The following is a 17,805-nucleotide window of genomic DNA, read 5'->3' as shown; positions in this document are numbered from 1 at the left end:
CACTAACTAGAGGAAAGAAAAAGAAGGCACGTTTATTAATGGGTAGACCTGCATGTTTATCTGCCAGTTTCAATAAGTTAGGAAGCAAGGCTTTACCAGCACTAGCATGGAAGATCTCCAAGTAAATAAATCAAAAAATAAAAAGGGCAGCCAGTCAGTTTGCTAATGCTACTGGAGACCATCACATGATGTTCTCTTTCGGTCTGTCTAGACTAAACTCTGGCGGTGAGTGGGCAATGCTGATGCCTGAATTTTCAGCTTGTGAGAGAAATACCCGTCCCTGATGAATTGCTCAATACACAGGCTGAAAAAGATGCCAAGTTCCTGTGCTCATTCCTTCCGGCAGAGCAAGGAGGGGGGAAAAGCAAGCTGCTCTTGGGCAACAATCCTTTTTGCTTTTGTCCAGACTCATCTCTTGACTGCTTCTCTGCTGGACAGACATGGAGAAGCTCACGCACCTCATCTTGTTGCTTTTGTCAGGTAAGAAAGCATGCATGGCCTTGGGTTTCAGTTAACGGGCAGGGTAAAGGACTGGTGTAAACTTTAGATCTGTGCCTCACATAAGATTATTGATAATACCACAGGAAAAGACTGCACAGGCCATGAGATATAGTAGCTCCTTCTGGATGCAAAGGCATCTTCGTGGTAGCATGCAGCTCTTCGGAAGACCAATAAAAACTCTTATTATGGTTGAAGTTTGCTCTTTTCTCTTAATTTAACAAAGGGCCGGCAATGATCCAAGCACTCACCTTTTCTCGCAGTGATCCTTTTGAGTTATAACAGGAGTCTTATGTGCCTTCTGAGAGTGAAACTGCAAAATCCTACTTGTTTGCATTCGTAGGGGGTTGAATGTAAAATGCAGCAGCTGTGGTTCTAGAGGAGGAAAATAAAATTCATTGAAGCAGGGGCCTCTCCTCTGAAATCTTAGGCATTGCAATAAGCCAAGAAGAACATCTTTGTAGAGGGCAACACTCTTAGTCTCTATTTTCAGCTTGGACAGCAATGTCCACTTGCAATGAGAAACCAGGCACAGGATCTAGCTGGTATTCCCAGCTCAAAGCGTCCCCTCTGCAGCCAAATTCTGGAGAGGCTAGATATCTGAAAGAGTGCACAGAAAGGTAACAGATGTAGGCTTTGGGAGCACAGAAACCTATCTCAATTATGACAAAAATCTGAATGAACTTGGAAAAAAGTCCACTATATTGTTTCCGGAAGCAAGCAACAAGGGAGAACAAACAGTAAAGGACCCGTCAGCAGAATTGGCTGAAAAGATAATGACACAGTTTTTCCACAGGGGCATCAGCAAATCTTTAAATGCCATGACTCTGATCAAGACATTTTTGCAGAGGTGTTTTTGGTCAGTAAGAGAAATACCTGGGGCTGCCAAGGAACTGAAGGTAACTGAACGAGGGGCAAGGAACAGTCCACAAGAGAAATAAGAGAGGGAGTTAACATGTTTAGTTGGCTTGCACAGGACTGGACTGGGCATGGAGAGAGGTAAACCTTGACTGGAAGTACCCAGTTGAGCAAAATATCAGGATAAAGGCTTGTATGTGTTAGATAATTGGAGAGCATAGCTCCACTTTTAGGCTTTCTTCTAGGAAAGCGTGAAAGACCTTCAGTGGTTCTTTTTTTTTAGTTTACAATTCACTCAGAATTTTTATGATTATTTTAAGACATATTATTAAAAGGCTCTGCCAGCTCAAAGTCCTTACAATGACCTATTTTTTTAAATTTACTTCTGTTTTAGTGTTACGTATGGTTTCACAGAAGCCTCAGCCTTTTTCACTAGAAATACAAATACTTTTATAAATACCACACTGCACTCTTCCCCAGAATTATTTATAGTTAAGATGGTCCCTTCTGTCTTTGCCCACCACAAAGAGGAATGGAAATCAGAAATAAGGAACTAAAGCCAAAAAAAATAAAAAATATATATATATATATATAAAAAGAAGCTGAAGATCAGTTATCAACAGGATTAAAATTAAAAGGATATTAAAAGACAGGGTGAAAACATCTGCTGACTCTGGAATCAGGACTCGGATTAAGAAGTAACCTGCTAAACAGCTAGCTGGGCACTTGTAGGTATCACTTCCAGCATCCACCAAGGCTGTTTTGCTTCCCTTTGGCTGTGTAAAGCCCTTAAAATTGGGGTAATCTTCATGGGCATTTACTGCAAAGGACCTTTTCCACAGCAGAGTGCACACTGGAGCCAAATCCGTACTTCTGAACATATGTGGAATCTATACCTTTGAACCTTGCTGCAGCTGTATTCAAGTAGGCAGGTCGGATGCTGCAAAGTAGGGGTGTTACAGCAGGACAAATCTGAGTGCTACTCAGAAACAACTGGTCATTATTGTGTCAGGCTGTGTTTTGATGATTTGCCTTGTGAAAAGACCTCTTAAAAGCCAAGCCAGTTTGCCTGGCGCCCAGTCAATCTACTTAAATACCCAGCTTCATGCTCCTCAGAACAAGAGGAAAATGCAAGTTTATTTTTAATCCCCCAGTCATGCTGGCCAACTGCTTCCTCTTAACGGGCAGGAGCCCAACGACTACAGCAAGCGTGATGTGGTTGCGCTCCAGACTGCAATCCACAGCCGTCACCACAGGGCCAGAAGGGGAAGATGAAGACCAAAATTGGCTGAGCTTCAGAAAATCTGAAATATTAATGGAACGGTTACCTCAGTCCCTACCCCAAGAGCTGCCTGGCACGAGCCAGATGACACACCACTCAAAAGGGTCACTACTGACATATTTCAACAAAGTCTGAACCAAGACTCTCATGAGGGAAGCAGACAGGTGAGCCAGCCCTACAGTTGGCAGCAGTCATCATTAGAGTTGTAAAAGAGGGAAATGGCATTTGTTTAGCCTAAACACGGTGATAAGCAATAGATGTAAAAGAGATGTGGCTCACCGCTTTCTCCTTCTAGCATCCTGTGCTGCAGACAACGTCACCCTGGTGTACGGAGTGGAGGGGGGGACCATATCTATCAATTGTACCTATAACCCCCGGCAGCAGCGGTGGAGAGAAAAGAGCTGGTGCAAGCAGATCGATGAGACCAAGTGCCAACACGTGGTGAGCGCCCACCGCTTCTGGCTGCCCTTCCTGAAGAACAGGAACGGCACCACTGCCATCAGTGACGACGTTCACAAAGGGGTCCTGACGGTGACCATGAAGCGACTCAAGAAGCAGGACGCTGGGCTGTACCAGTGCCGGACCGACTTCTTGGGGGAAACAAACACCTTACAGAAGGTGCAAGTGAAAGTGCTGACAGGTAGGTCCTGAGGCTCTGTGTTTTATGAGTTCCTGAGTTTTAACTTAAATTTCACGTGTCTGCAGATGTCAAGGCCTTATTTTGGTAAACATCTACTTTCCTAAGGAAGTACCATGCTTCACTGTCTCTTTTTAGTTCCTAATTTACAGCAACCACTACAGACATCTAACACAGAATCACAGAATTTCTAGGTTGGAAGAGACCTTGAGATCATCGAGTCCAACCTCTAACCTAACGCTAACAGTCCCCACTAAACCATATCCCTAAGGTCTATATCTAAACGTCTTTTAAAGACTTCCAGGGATGGTGACAGAATCACAGAATTTCTAGGTTGGAAGAGACCTCAAGATCATCGAAACACACGTCATCTATAGTTACCCAGATTAATCTCCTAGCATGCAGCTCATTGTCCAGTCTCATCTTGGTTACCTGTGCCTAACTGGGGCACTGGGTTTGTGAAACCAACAGGTATCACGCAGAAACACTTGTAGACTAAACTATTCTGTTTCTGTCATCAGCTGTCCTGGAAACCCAAATGCCAGAGGAGCCTAGAGCTGTTCACAGCATCTCCAGGTAAGCCATAAAACTTTTTCTCAGGCCGTGAACTCTAACTTTCCTAGGACTAAACTAGATTAGCATCTGCACCTCTGTCTGAAGCTGAATACCACCATATGCATATTCTCTGCCTATTCCTAATCCATGACAATTCTCAAAGCTGCCGTGTAGTTTCTAAATGAAATGCAGTGCTTCAGGGACAGGCAAAACAAATCCTGCAGATCATAATTTAATGGTAGACTCGGCAATACTAGGTTAAAGATTGGACTAGATGATCTTGCAGGTCTTTTCCACCTAAAACAGATTCTATGATTCTATAATTTATTCCTATGTGAGATCTTAAAGTTAAAACTTATAATAGTTGTTCTAACCTCCAAGGCTCTGCTATGCCCAGGCACGGGGCTTGTCACATGAGATGCTACCATCTTTGCATTTTATACTACCAAGATACAAGAACTTTTTTAAAGGTTGAACCATCCCCCTCCTTGCTAAACCTTTTTTTGTTGTGCTTATGGCTCCCCATAGCATCCATCCTGAAGCTGACTTCACTGTCTTCTATGTCTTTGGCGGACTCCTGGCTGTCAAGCTTGTGGTGGCCGTGCTGATCTTTTTGTCATTAGCAAGAGTGGGAAAAACAGAGAGACAGAGGAGAACAACTCAAGCTTGAATGAACAGCGGGTCCTCCCTTTCCCTGGTGACCTCGTAAAGCATGCACGAGATGGAATCAGCTCCTCCTCGAGAGCGCTGCTTAGAGCTGAACCAAGATAATCGACAGGGAAATGAACATCAATCATTTTCCGGCAAAGCTTTGCCACCTGCTGTAAGAAAGAAAAGGATGACCCACGGGACATAGGTATTGACAGACCTATTGCCCTAAAGAGGGAATGTCACCATCTCACCTTCTCTCATTGCCACTGACCAACTTTTCCCAACGCAACCGAAGTGAAAGGATGCTGCCAGCAACACCTGAACCTGGTGGAAGGAGATGGAACTGGGGGTTGGGGGGAAGGAGGAATATGAAATATTTTTGTCAAGAGATCCAGCAAAGACTTACCTATGTGCAGAGATGCTTCCCCAGACACAGTAAAGTTGACAGAGCTCTGCTCCATTTTCCCCCAGCTCAGTGCCAGGCCAGACAACGCTTTGTTGTAAATAAAAGTACAGATATGCCAGTGAACATAAACAGGAGTTCAGGTAACGCAGCTCAACCACCGTGTGTTCTTGTGGAACTCATGAATGCACACACAGACAATGTAAAAATTTTAAGACGTGGTTCTGTCAAAATTCCCCAAGGAACTTTTGATTCATTGAAGAGCTAATAGCTTTTTTCAGCATGTCCTGTACCTCTACAAAACTGCTGAACACTTCTTCCAGAAGCGTGAAATATAATCAGAAGTGTGTGGTTTGTACTGAAAGCCAGTATTATTGTCTAGAAATTAGTTTTGTAACTGAGACTCCACCCTCTAATGACTGACCTTTTTGCTATACTCATGGCGATGCAGTGCTCTGCTATCACCTCTAGTCACTGCGAGTAACTGCTCCATACCCAGGCAGTTATTCCAGAAATTTATCTCCAGCATCATTCCACTGGGGTCTGGATTGAGACCCGTCAATGTGATGTTATTTCACAGTACTGCCAGGTGACAGGTTCTCTCTTCCCAAAGTGACCAGCTCCCACAGATTTCCTCTGGCAGAATGGATGCTTAGTGGACAGTCGGTGTGGAAAGAGATGCGAAACTGCAGAATGTAACAGAAAGGGATGTGAAGGCTACGCACAACCCTGAGCCTGCTTCCTCATTTCTCAAGTGAAATGTTCAAAGCATGAACTCTTTGTGCTTCTCCCTGCCTTTCATCTGCTTTCTCAAGGGGATGTTACCAACATGATCGTTGTTTATCATTCCCCCAAATGAAGCTGTATCTAACTGCCCAAACACCCCAAACCCAAGGCCACATATTTCTGTATTTCCTTGCATTGCCTACAAAGCTAAATAAAAAACTGATTATTTTACTTAATGTGGATTCATGATAAAATGCTGGAGTACCCCAACTCACAATACATCACCCAAACGGTAACACTTAGAACATGTCAGCACATTTATAGTGTACAGAAGTGCCCCAGGACACCGGGGCAGGTTGGCAGGTCTTGCATCTAAGTGCAAAACAGCAGGAAGAATGAACACGTCCTACTGAAAGCTGCTCTGTAGTACGTCAAGGTGGCCCTAGAGACCAAAAATATCCATTTCTTTCCCAGCTACACAGCATGGTTGCTAAATATGGCTATCTAGAAAACAATATATTTAAAGCAAAAAAAGCAGCCAGTAGACATGGTGCAGCCTTCCCACATGGGAAGTAATATTAAGATTGTGGTTAAAAGAAGTTAGTGACTCCAAACTGGAAACATCACTAGGCAGCAGATGACTGTAAATGACAAAGCAAGTTAAGTTCCCCAGCACTAGAGAATTCCTCAGTGATAACGAAGATCTGGGATAATTTTTTTCTCCGTGCCCTAAACCACTTTCTACTTGAGGATGGGCAGTTTTCCAGCCCTGCTGCTCTTGCTGGCACTACCAGGTAAGGCTCAGAGACTTCTTATTTCTCCAGGGAACGGGGTACTGTCTGTGCTGTTGTGTGCATTGCACACTCTTATTTACACTTTTTATTCAGGCCATCTATGGCCAGACACAGAATAAGACTGCCAGATGTCAATGAGGGACTACAAGGGGAGGACACGTTCAGCCTGAAATGTGCTTATTTTAATTATACAAGCTTTTGGCTTCTCTTTTTTTCTTTACAGTAGTTTGTTAGTTTGTCCAAAAATTAATTTTATGAGGGATACCTGGCAATTTCTGACCTTCTTAGACCTTCCTCTCCCACCACTGAAGCATTCTTAGTCTGAAATCATCCAGCATATGGGGAGGGAAATCTGTGTTGCTTGCTCCAGATTCGTGATGGATGAGGTATTGTGAGCAATGTCAGACAGGCTAGCTGCTGTTTGCTTTCTTACTGCCAATAAATACTGAGTCCACAGAGAGGAACAATCTGAATAACAATGGAAAAAGGGTAGCGGCACCCTTTTTCTAGGCTAGGCATGGATGTTTATTTATGCAAAACTGCAGAGTTAAATAACTCTTCTCACAGTCCCAGCGGTATTAGTGGTATAACGTAAGAAAAAGTGACATACTAAGATTACATTAGTTCTAGCATCAATTTTCTTTTTATTTTTTATTTTTTTGAAAGGATCATGCATGCCAGGAGAGGACACGCACATGTTTCTGCAAGTAGAGGGAGACACCTTCAGAGCTAACTGTTCATACGATGTGCACAAGCATTTACATAAGAAGAAATTCTGGTGCAAGGAGCAACCAGAAAAATATTGTCCAGGCTTACCCTCGAGATTCCCTTCAGAAGAAGGGCTTAATCCTAACCATGCACAGTATCGTCCTGTTCAGCTGAAAGACTTTGGAGGCGGCTGGTTTTCTGTTAGAATGGCAGCACTTCGACGAGAGGATTCTGGCACATACCAGTGTGGAGTCTGGGTAGATCTGAAGCAAATTTTGCTGCAAAGAATACAGATGGTGGTTTCACCTACGGGTGAGCTATGAGGTCAACAGTGCACTGGGTGGGAGACAGCCAAAATAAATCAAGAATGATGCCTCATTTCCAGTTTTTGTTCCATAGCAAAGTATGGTGTATCTAGTCACAGAGATTCCGCTAGAGATTATCGAGGGCAATAAGAAAATGCAATATGTATCCGCATGTATCTAGAGGCAGAAATGGCCAGGAAATTTTTTTTTTCCACGTTAAATCAAAAAGGGAAAGGGAAAGAAAGTCAAAGGGAAATAAATCATTGTTTAAAAAATTACTATCAAAAACCATGAATACAATTTTGTGGGATTATACTCATCAAAAACAAATGGGTTTAGGTTTGGGGCAGAAACATTTCAGACAAGTTGATGAAAACAAAAAAAACATAATGCTTTTTTTTTTTTGGTATAAGATCTTCCATTTTGTTGAAAACATTTTCCAGTCACAGAGATCTTTCACATAGGCTTTGATAACTCAAGTAGCCGACTTATTAAAGGTGTTAAAAGACTTGTGAGATGGAGCAACACCCTCCTAAATTTGAACACAGCACAGAGGTAGCTCCATGTCACAGCACCCGGGGAATTTGACAGCAATGACAGCCCTGGAACCTGATACCAGGGCTGCTAACTTCCACATCTTCTGCCAGTTCTCTTTGTGCTGGTGTTTGCTCTGCTCCTTTGTTGGGTGTGATGTGTGCTGTTGTGGGGATTGCATTTTCCTGTCTCTTACCCCTCTAATGAATCATCACTTTGTTGTCTTTAGAACCTGTAATAATATTTGCAGAAAAAGGGAAATCCCTGTTCCTTCATTGCTCCTATTCTGTGACAATCAACGTCGGGAAGCTTCAACATTTTCTGTGGTGCAAAATGGTGTCCCGAGTTACATGTCAACCTATTATCAGAGCTAACACTGATCAAAGTATCATTAAAGTAGGAAGGACTGAAATGACGAATGACTTCTCATGGAAAATGATTAGAGTGTGGCTGAAAAATCTCCAACTTAATGACTCAGGAGAATACCGTCTCGAGAGCCATTTCCAGGGGAGAAACAAACTGCTGAAGAGGATCATGCTGGAAGTTTTGGGTGAGTTAATCAAAGAAATAATGATGATCTTCTAAAAGTCAGCAGTTTCTTAGCACTTTGACAAGAAAGACTCCAGTTCAACATTAAAGAGCTCTCTTCTGAGCCTTGAAATTTCCTGAGACACAGATAATTCCTGAATTTCCTTTCTTACACAGATTTTTTGATACATACTAATGGTAGAAATTGCAGCCAATTCTTGGGAGGGAGGCAGTCTGGTTTGGCTTCATTGACTAATGAAATTTAACATTCACATCAGCAGATGAAACAGACTCCAAGAGATCTGAACACTTACCTGAATTTCTACCTGAGTTCACCTCTTTATCACTGTTCATTAATAAACTTTTCTATTTGCTTTCACACTTTACTTCTTCTGCTTTTAGCCGGTGCAGAAAGCAGCAAAACAAAAGATACTTGGTGGAAGCTATCTGATTTTTCTGACAAGTGAAAAATGTGGAGGGAAGGGGAAACCACAAGATTTCTTTTTTTAAGAAAAAGATAACAAGAATTTTTTTTCTTTTTCTAAAATGCTTCCTTTCTAACAGCATTCAATTGCAACTCATCACTTTCTAAAATGGTATGAATTTTCATGGCTTACCTATCCCTTCTACAAAACTTAACCCCAACAGTAGCTGTCCTTTCCCTTTGATCTGTCACAGAACCCAAACTTAAAAGGGAAGCGGAAACCACAACTCTTTTGCCCCTCTGCACGTGATATAGTCATCATATAAGTATGTTTTCCAAGGCATGATGAAATGCAGTAGGAAATATTTCACAAGAATTAAAGACAAAACAAAACAAAACAAACAGAGGACTATAACCAAAAGGGAAGAAAACTGGACTCACAGGATGTCTGTTCCAGTCCAGCTAGCTACTAGCTGTCTGGCTGGGCCTACACCTGATGTTTTTATTTAGATTCATTGATAAAAAGTACTACTGAACAACCTAAACAAAACTCCCAGATCCTTCTTGACAAACTGGATGATCCCATTCCAGTGACTGCTGCATTAATAAACCTTCTTCTGTGGGTAAATAGCACAGGAGGAATATTCTTGTGCACAATTTCATGGGTAACAAACAAGCAATAACTCTGGAGCATCCTACCAGCCTGCAGTGCAGGATTTTTCAGCATGAGAGAAAGTCACTAGGGATGGATTGATGTGGGAAAATCACCTTGTTCTTGTGTTTTGTTTCTTTATTTCAAGGGGAAAATCAGGAACTGGATGCCAGCCCCACAGATGCCAGCAAAAAGGACAAGAGGTAAAAGCAAAGATTCTGACTCTAATCATAGCATTCTGGAGGCAGTGCAGGATTTGAGGGGTGCTGAGACAAACTGCTGAAACTTGCACGCACACACACACCCATAGGTTTCCGTTTCTCTGCCACGGGGTTTGGACCAGCCTCCCCAAGCCCCATATAAAGCTGCAGAAGTCTCCTATTGGTTTCAGGAGCACCAGGAGAGGCCTCTGCTGACGATGCCCAATTTGACTGCATCCTTCCTTTCTACATGGTTAAAAGGGAAAACCATATGGCCCATGCAATGCTACAATGATTCTGCCTCTGGTGCAAGCAGACCAGCCTAAGACCAACCCCAGCTAAACAACACAGCATGTTAGATGAGAGTTATTACCAGACCTGATCAAAAGAGACCCCCATAATGATCCTGATTAGAGATCATGAGAAGGGCAACTGCATCCTGATGAGGGATGCCTTTGAGCTCTAGTAGCACTGCAACTGAGTGCAGGAAGAGACTTCAAGCTTCTGAATTTGCCCTGGGCCTGCCAAGTGCCAAAGAAAATACAGCTGGGATGGATCCTTTGTGTCTGTAGATCAGTACTGGCCACCCAGAACCAAACTTGTTTAGAGAGAGCATGCTGAATTTTTATCCTGGAACCAAACTCCATTTTCCAACACACAAAATCCCCTTCCAAATCAGCCTAATCACCTCTCATGCTGTAAATAGTAATGGAGATACCACGCTTTTCCTTGCAGGACTCTTTATGCTGTCATGGTGCTGAGTTCCATCCTGGCTACAACTGCCCTGATTGCTATTGTTACACTCCTTGTCACCAGCTACATCAGAAGGAAAAGAGAAGGTAAAGCTCTCTAATCCTCTTCTCTATTTTTCCCTGCCCCTAGGGTCTGGTTTCCCAGCACCCTGAATGCCAGTAAGGTTTACTTGTAGTATCATTGCAAAGGGAAGAAACAAGACCAAGCTGAGAGAAATGCAACATGTGAGCTACATCAGGGACAGCAGAGAGAGGGCAATCATTTTTACGATGAAAAGGTAAAGGTGTGGTTCTGCACTCAAAGGAGACTCTGTTATTTGTGGCAGGAAAAGAGATGGACTTTGGCAGACATCCTGATTTCAGAAAAGGAGTGCAGCAGGTAAGAGAGCATCAAAAATCCCTCATTCTTGGTGCTTTGTTTGATCTCTGTCACGTGAAGACGCTGGCTCTGTGCTTACCACTCAAGGCGATTACAAAGCACACGATACCACACATCCTACAGCGAACACGTAGCATCCGCTCAAGCCAGCAGACTGCAGCTAGTGGTCTGTGTTTGTGATTGCCAAATGTGGCTGCAGAGCAGGCACAACCTGACTCAGTTATTTGGCTAAGTCATAACCCCTCTACAAGTTTTTGTTTACAATACTCAGAAAAAAAAAACTCTTCATTTCTTTTCAGAAGGATGGAAGAAAAAATACAAATAGAAGTTCAGATGGGGATAAGAATGACTGCACAACATATGCTGTCTTAAGGCACCAAACTCAAACAGAGCCTGAAGATGTTACATATGTCAACGTGCAGCCTTCACCAAAAGTTTTATTCCACCTTGAAGAACCACCAGGGAACTCAGCTTTCTCAGGACCTGTAGAATACGCTACTGTTTTCTTCAGAGCCACAGCTCCACATTCTGGAATTGAGAAAGGGGAAAACAGGTCCACCTAAATGAAGCAGCACAAAGCCTTGGGTTTATTCACAGAATTTTGCTGAACCGGGCTTAGAAACAATCCATTTGTAACCGGTTGCTGAAGCTGGGTACACACGGGATTGCCCAGTTGAAAGCTGCTGAAAGGATGAGACACATGGATGCACAAACCTCCCCTGAAAAAATAACCACACTTTTCCAGTAGTGCAGCATCACAATTCAGCTATTAGTAAGCAAATGTAGTGGAAGGCTGTAGTATATTTGCTTTCTCTAAATTGCTCTATTTTTAAACAATGAACGACTCTAAACCCAAATACAGGAAACAGATTCTCTCTCATGGCAACAGATCCAGTGCCACAGCCAGCAATGGGCTTTGAGATATGGGGGCATGACACTTCCTTCTAGAGTTTTAACTTCAACAACTCACATAAATAGTTGCACATAAAATGTTAATTACTGCCCATGCTTATTAGGTCCAAATCAGCAAAGTGGTAAAGCATCTGCTGAATTTTACAGATTACACATATTTTGATCAAGTTACTGAATTCTGTTATCATAGTGATATGTACAAACATCCATTAAGGATTATGGATAAATCCCCAAATTCAGCTAAGATTCTCATCTTAATCCCATGAGTTGGGCCCAGAGGTGCTGAATATGATATAAAAAAGGCTTTAACTTGTTGATATTAAGATTGGAAGAAGCACCAGCTTAGGTACTGCGTGGCATGGAAAAAAAGGAATGTGGAAAGGCAGAGATGTCCATGAATCATATCATGTAAATGTAAACTTCATCTTGCCTGTGGGTTCTTGTCCAGTTCTGAGGACAGAGAGATGGAGAGAAGAGAGGGGAGAGAAGAAGGAACTTCTGTTGCCTGGTCTGATGTGGCTACAGGACATCAGGCTCTTTACAACTGTATCTGAGATATTTTTGTCTCTCTATTGCAAATTATCTAAAAAATAAAATTAAAATAACATAAAATAATAGCTAACGAAATCATTTTTTTTCCTTCCTAAACAGGCTTAGATGATTGCATTCTTCACTTCCTATACTGACTTCCTGTTTTCTCTTCTCGCTAAGTTATTTCTTTTTTTTTTTCCTTCTTCCTCACCACTGCCTTCACTAACTGCCTAATGACTTACTGACTGACACCCTTATGTTTTGGGTCATTTCTGAGACAGCAAAAGCATTTGTGTGGGGACCATACCATTAAGGTCTGAATTACACGCACCGTGAAAGACAAATAATTAATATAATAAGCTTCAATATATAAATTCTATTCCTTATTTAACCTCTTTGATTCTTTGAATGCAATTAAACTTTTTATGCATAAATTCTTCACCTAGGCAATGAATAAAGGCCCTGAAGGCCTAAGATCTTAAAAACATAGAAGTTAAATAACTAAGTCATGATAGCAAGGCTTATTGGTACACACTTCTGGTCTACAAAGCCATAGATAATCTGATATCATATGGTGAAATTGAGGGTATTTCTAGGTATAGTTTATCTCTACAGATTGCACCAGTCCTCTGTCATGAAACATAAATACGTAACTGGCTGTTACGTATTTCTCGTACACAAGAAATATTCACAAATCTTTCAAATTGTAACATCTTACAGGTGTAAATGAAAGAGACTTGCTAGTAACTTGACCTGCCTTCAACAAAGGCAGCATTGTTGGAACAGCTAATTTAGGTTGGCACTTTTAGTAGTTATGTTAGTTAGCATCAGCAGCACACTTATCCACTTCTATAGTCAGCTGTTGAATTCAGGAGCACTCTGAGTTGTGTACAAGCAGCCTATGGACATCTGGGACATTACAAACCTGAACGTGTCTTCAAATAAGCCTGGCAGAAACATCTACGCAGTGAACCGGCTCTGTATTAGCTGCTGAATAGCGATGTAGAGTTGCCCGTGGCTAGTGTCTCTCATATCCTCCCAGCTTATCTTTCATTTGACAGCAGCAGGAAATAAATTTGCAACATTCTAGGAACTGGGCATATGAGATAGGTAGGGCACAGTGGACAGGATGTAAAAGGATAGGAGGTTTTTTCTAAGACTGACGCTATCAGTCAATACTTTCCACTCCAGTGCCTCCAGACATCACCTCTGTCCTTTTCCAGGAGGTCTAGTTAAAACTCTTCCCAAATCTACACATTCTCTGCAGCCTATCCTGAAATATTTGTTTCTTCTTTGTCCACTTCAGCAGCAGAAAACACTAAGAGGACTGTTTTCATCTCAAATAGGTAGTAAAAGTATATCCATGTGACTAACAGCTAGGCAGCTTCATCTGCTCACTGCAAAGGGCTCTTGCCCTAAGTGGACTATAAGAACAGAGCAATCATATAATAAATTATACTCTAGAGATTCTGCTACAGTCATCATAGTACGATGCCACCTAAGTGCCTTCCAGCAGCAGTTTTGCGAATTGGGTAAAATTTGCCATATGCATGAGAAGCCACAGAGATTTGAGCAAAAGACATGAAAAGCATAATGTTTTATTAGCTACTAGATAAACCATCCAGTTCTGCTCCATGTCCTGAAAGACCCACAAATAAATAAATAAATAAATAAATAAATAAATAAATAAATAAAATAAATGGGAAAGCAAACTGAATTTTGTATTATATTGCTTGGGTGCAAAACTATAGAAATCAAGGAGTTTCCTGCTAGACAAATTTAAGTTGGATCCTTCATACTTTTCCTCTGGAAATCATGAAAACACAAGAACACTTTTGGAACGTTTGTCTCTAGCTCCTCAAAATACAAGGAATCAGCAATGTGTTCTTGCATGAGAAACCTAAAGAACAGAGAAAACCCAACACTTATCCACTTCAAGTTAGTCGTACAAAGTTTTATTCATTCTATTCACCCTAGAATACCTGTTAGACTGTTCTCAACTTCATGCCTTACTTCTCTCTCATCCCCAGCAACTGCAAAATATAGAATACCAGAAAGGAAAGATAAGCAACAAAAAACAGGATCCTGGCAACCATGATTAGCCCAAGATTAGCAGATATAGGAACTTCTCTCCAGAGCGAGAGACTGCTTTAAATTAGTCTGCTCCTGTTCTTGTTAGGAAACTGAAAAGAATTTCAAATTAAGAATAAAGCAAAAAGCTGTAAAAATCAATATCTGAGTGGCTTTGTAATCAGATAACCTATTACGTGCTACGGGCATTCCCTCCAGGCCTATGGTGCCTGCTTATTCCCTTGGGCCACTGCCCTTCATGCTCTTCTGCATTCATGAATCTTCAGCTGTGATGTCCTTGAGGATTTATTCTGCTCTATTTACCAACAATCACACTTCTAGTACTTCTGCATTTCATCGTGATTGCAGAGCTGCCAACAATGCAGTGTCAGAAAGCAAGCCAGCTTTCTTCAGGACCAAAATGAGTGCCAGCCTGTGAGGGCTTTACAGAACCCAACAGGGACCAAGCTAAGAGGCCAGATCCTGTTTAATTATCAGAGGGGAAAAAAAATAAATATATAAAGGATTTTTCAGAAGAAAACTCCAAAACAGGAGGACTGCTGTTCAGGGTGCTCTGAATTGCCTGTTGGAGGCAATTCTCCCCTACCTCACCTATGTGGACACCACCCCTCCAATTTAGACAATTAACACAGGCAGTATGGTTACGCCCCATTCTAACCAGCATTTGAAGTACACCAATTTTCAGCTGGAGCTCTGGGACAACTTCAGCATACCTAAATACAAACTCATTCAGCATCCCCATGCTGTTTCACAGTACAAAAACTTCACCCACCATTGCTTCACATGGAAAACACTGTTAAGGCATCCAGCACAGGAGAAAGAAACACAACAGTGCTTGGGGCAAAACTTGCCCTTTTTGTTCTAATCGTTGCCAGCTGGTGATGCTCACGTGTGCTCTCAACCTCTGCTAGCAGACAGCTGCTTCTGCACCAGCGAGGGTAGAACCAGACTCCAGGAACCACAGGAGTGCTTATAGTTCCTTCAAGCATATCTATGAATACCTATCTATCATATCTACCATATCTGTCTATAAATGCCTGTGAAGCTTGGTGTATTTCTTCTAAAACAGAGTACATCCCCAAAACACAGGAAATGGAATAGGCTGCACATATTTATTTATTATATGGCTGTTAGCCCAAAGAGCTTTGCAAACTCTGAACATGTACAAGAACTGTTTCAACAATACTATAACATACTTGATGATACCACACAAAAAGACTGCCTGACAGTGCAGGACCTCAGACTTGGTAAAAGTATTTACGTTATCACTGTTAACATTGAAGTTCCAATACCGTTGAAAGAGCCTGAGCAGCATGTGTGAAAGGAACAGCAGGTATGTCTGAGAGGTATTAGTAGGCAGACATGGAAACTGAGTATTTCTTAAACCTTTGAAAGCCTGCTCAATCCTCTTATGAGGAAAACTTCCTTTTGTGCCTTCCTTTTTGTACAAAAAAAGCTCTTTTTAATGGTCTCCATTCAATCATATTTGACAAAAAAAAAAAAAAAAAAAAAAAAAAAAAAGGTAATGGCATGATACTAGAGGGTTTGGGAACGAGAATAAACCACCTTTCTGGAAGATAACCAGGAATATAAAGGAATGAATGCCTGGGAAAGAACAGCATTTGGGCAACATGATGGTAGACGGTCATCTCTTACACTTATGCAACCCTGAACGAATTCCATCACTGCACCCACTGGACAATCCCTTCTGCATTAACACTGGATTCTTCTGCACAACCTTTCAGCGATAATTACCCAAGGTGTACAATGACTCCTGCGACAAGCATGAAAGAGGCTGAAATGTCACCCTGAGCATTATGCCAATGGACACCCAGGAACTGGCCAGCTAAGGAAGTGGGACGGTGTGACTTCTGGGCACATTTCCCTTTATTTTGTTTGCATCAAAAATTACCATTCTCATTAGCGTGCACCTTTGCTCATAACCCAGAGATTCACCTAATGCTCGAAGCGCACACAAAAGGCACGATGGCCAGGGCAAGGCAGCCTTCCTTCCCTTCTCCAGACCAGCGAGGCCACTCCAGGAGGGTCTCAGCATCTTCCCCAGCCCCATGGCTGAGGGCTGAGCCTGCCCTCCATGCCGCCTGCAGCCCTCCCTCACACAACCCCCTGCCTCCCCACAGGCCGCCCCACAGTCGCCATCTTGAGGCTGCCTCAGCCCGTGAGGGAAAGGTGGGACAAGATGGTGACGTGAGGAAAACAGACTCCACAACCTGTAATCAGGCTCCACAACCTGTACACAAACTCCACAATCTATAAACAGACCCCACAACCTGTAAAGTTGTGTAAAGTAGGTGTGTCTATTCAGCGCTGGGCAGCACTGGGGGTCGCCCCACCACAATCGTGTGCACCCACCAAAGTAGTTCACCCTGTATTTATACAGAGGGTGTTACACCGGTAAGAAAACGCCTATACATATTCTTAACTTTTCCTTTAAAGGGCGGTTTTATTACAATGACTTCCGAGAAATCGTTTCCAGTGTCTCCGCCTTTAAATCCTCCCAAGTGCACACGCTCAGTGCCACCTTGTGGCCGTGGGCCGGGGTGTTCGGGATGAAGGCTGGATGTCTTCGCTCGCTATGGACTTTGCACTTCAGCCTTAAAACTCGCCTAAACCCGTTCTTGCTTAGCAGGGAATGTGCTATCTTCTCGTTTTGTCGCTTTTCTTTTCTTGCTAACTAGTGTTCACAATGGCCTGGGCTATAGAAATCCTTATCTTCCAGAGCTATCCTGTCTCAGTCCTGCCCTTGTGATTAGTTTACAATATACATCTGTGTTAGCTAAAACTTGCAAAATCAGCATGGGGTGACCTCTCCAGACCTGCTATAGTTCTACAGTTAACCCTTTAGCATCTATTACTTACTCCAATCCCCCATTTTCTAAACTGTTATTAAATTCTTTTACGTGTTTCTACAAAATACTTTCTTTTTCTAAGCACTTCCTAAAGTATTTTCCTGATTCTATCTTCTAACAAAGTTGATGCTTTTTCCAGGATTCATAGCCAGTTAGGACATTCTTACTACAACACATACAACACTTTAGCAACAGAATAATACAAATAATTGTTTTAGCCAGGTGACATTGGGCAACCATGAGGTTAATTTATCGCACAACTCTTGGAGTCCCTAAGTAGCTCCATATTGAAATACTCAATGGAGAACTTTGGTATGTTCCCAAATTTTCTGAATGTTGGTCTCTATTTTCCTATATACAACGCTCTTCACAAGTGAGACATACATGTTAGCATCAAAAGTTGCATCAGACATGCTAACTAAAGCTGTAATTACAAAGCGTCGAAGTGTTGAAACGATCTGATAAAATTACCGCAGGAACCCAAATCTCAGTCTTATTGCTTGTAACAATGCCTT

At 42.2% G+C, this 17,805-nt stretch overlaps 2 protein-coding genes across 2 annotated transcripts; both read left to right on the top strand.

The window, feature by feature from the left end:
• The first annotated feature begins 386 nt into the window (after window positions 1–386).
• Window positions 387–5,841, top strand: LOC116498774 (triggering receptor expressed on myeloid cells 2-like). The gene is given in 5 exon segments (XM_032203182.1): window positions 387–480; window positions 2,934–3,278; window positions 3,797–3,851; window positions 4,359–4,440; window positions 4,443–5,841. Coding segments are annotated over 5 exon segments (681 nt in total). The 5' UTR covers window positions 387–440; the 3' UTR covers window positions 4,602–5,841.
• A 499-nt stretch (window positions 5,842–6,340) lies between these two features.
• LOC116498672 (polymeric immunoglobulin receptor-like) lies at window positions 6,341–11,449 on the top strand. The gene is given in 8 exon segments (XM_032203009.1): window positions 6,341–6,404; window positions 7,071–7,424; window positions 8,181–8,501; window positions 8,882–8,963; window positions 9,702–9,758; window positions 10,491–10,594; window positions 10,834–10,886; window positions 11,189–11,449. Coding segments are annotated over 8 exon segments (1,275 nt in total). The 5' UTR covers window positions 6,341–6,361.
• Window positions 11,450–17,805: the final 6,356 nt, after the last annotated feature.

Source organism: Aythya fuligula, chromosome 25 (assembly GCF_009819795.1).
Source record: "Aythya fuligula isolate bAytFul2 chromosome 25, bAytFul2.pri, whole genome shotgun sequence".
Lineage (NCBI taxonomy): Eukaryota > Metazoa > Chordata > Aves > Anseriformes > Anatidae > Aythya > Aythya fuligula.
This window is presented reverse-complemented; position numbering and strand designations above follow the sequence as displayed.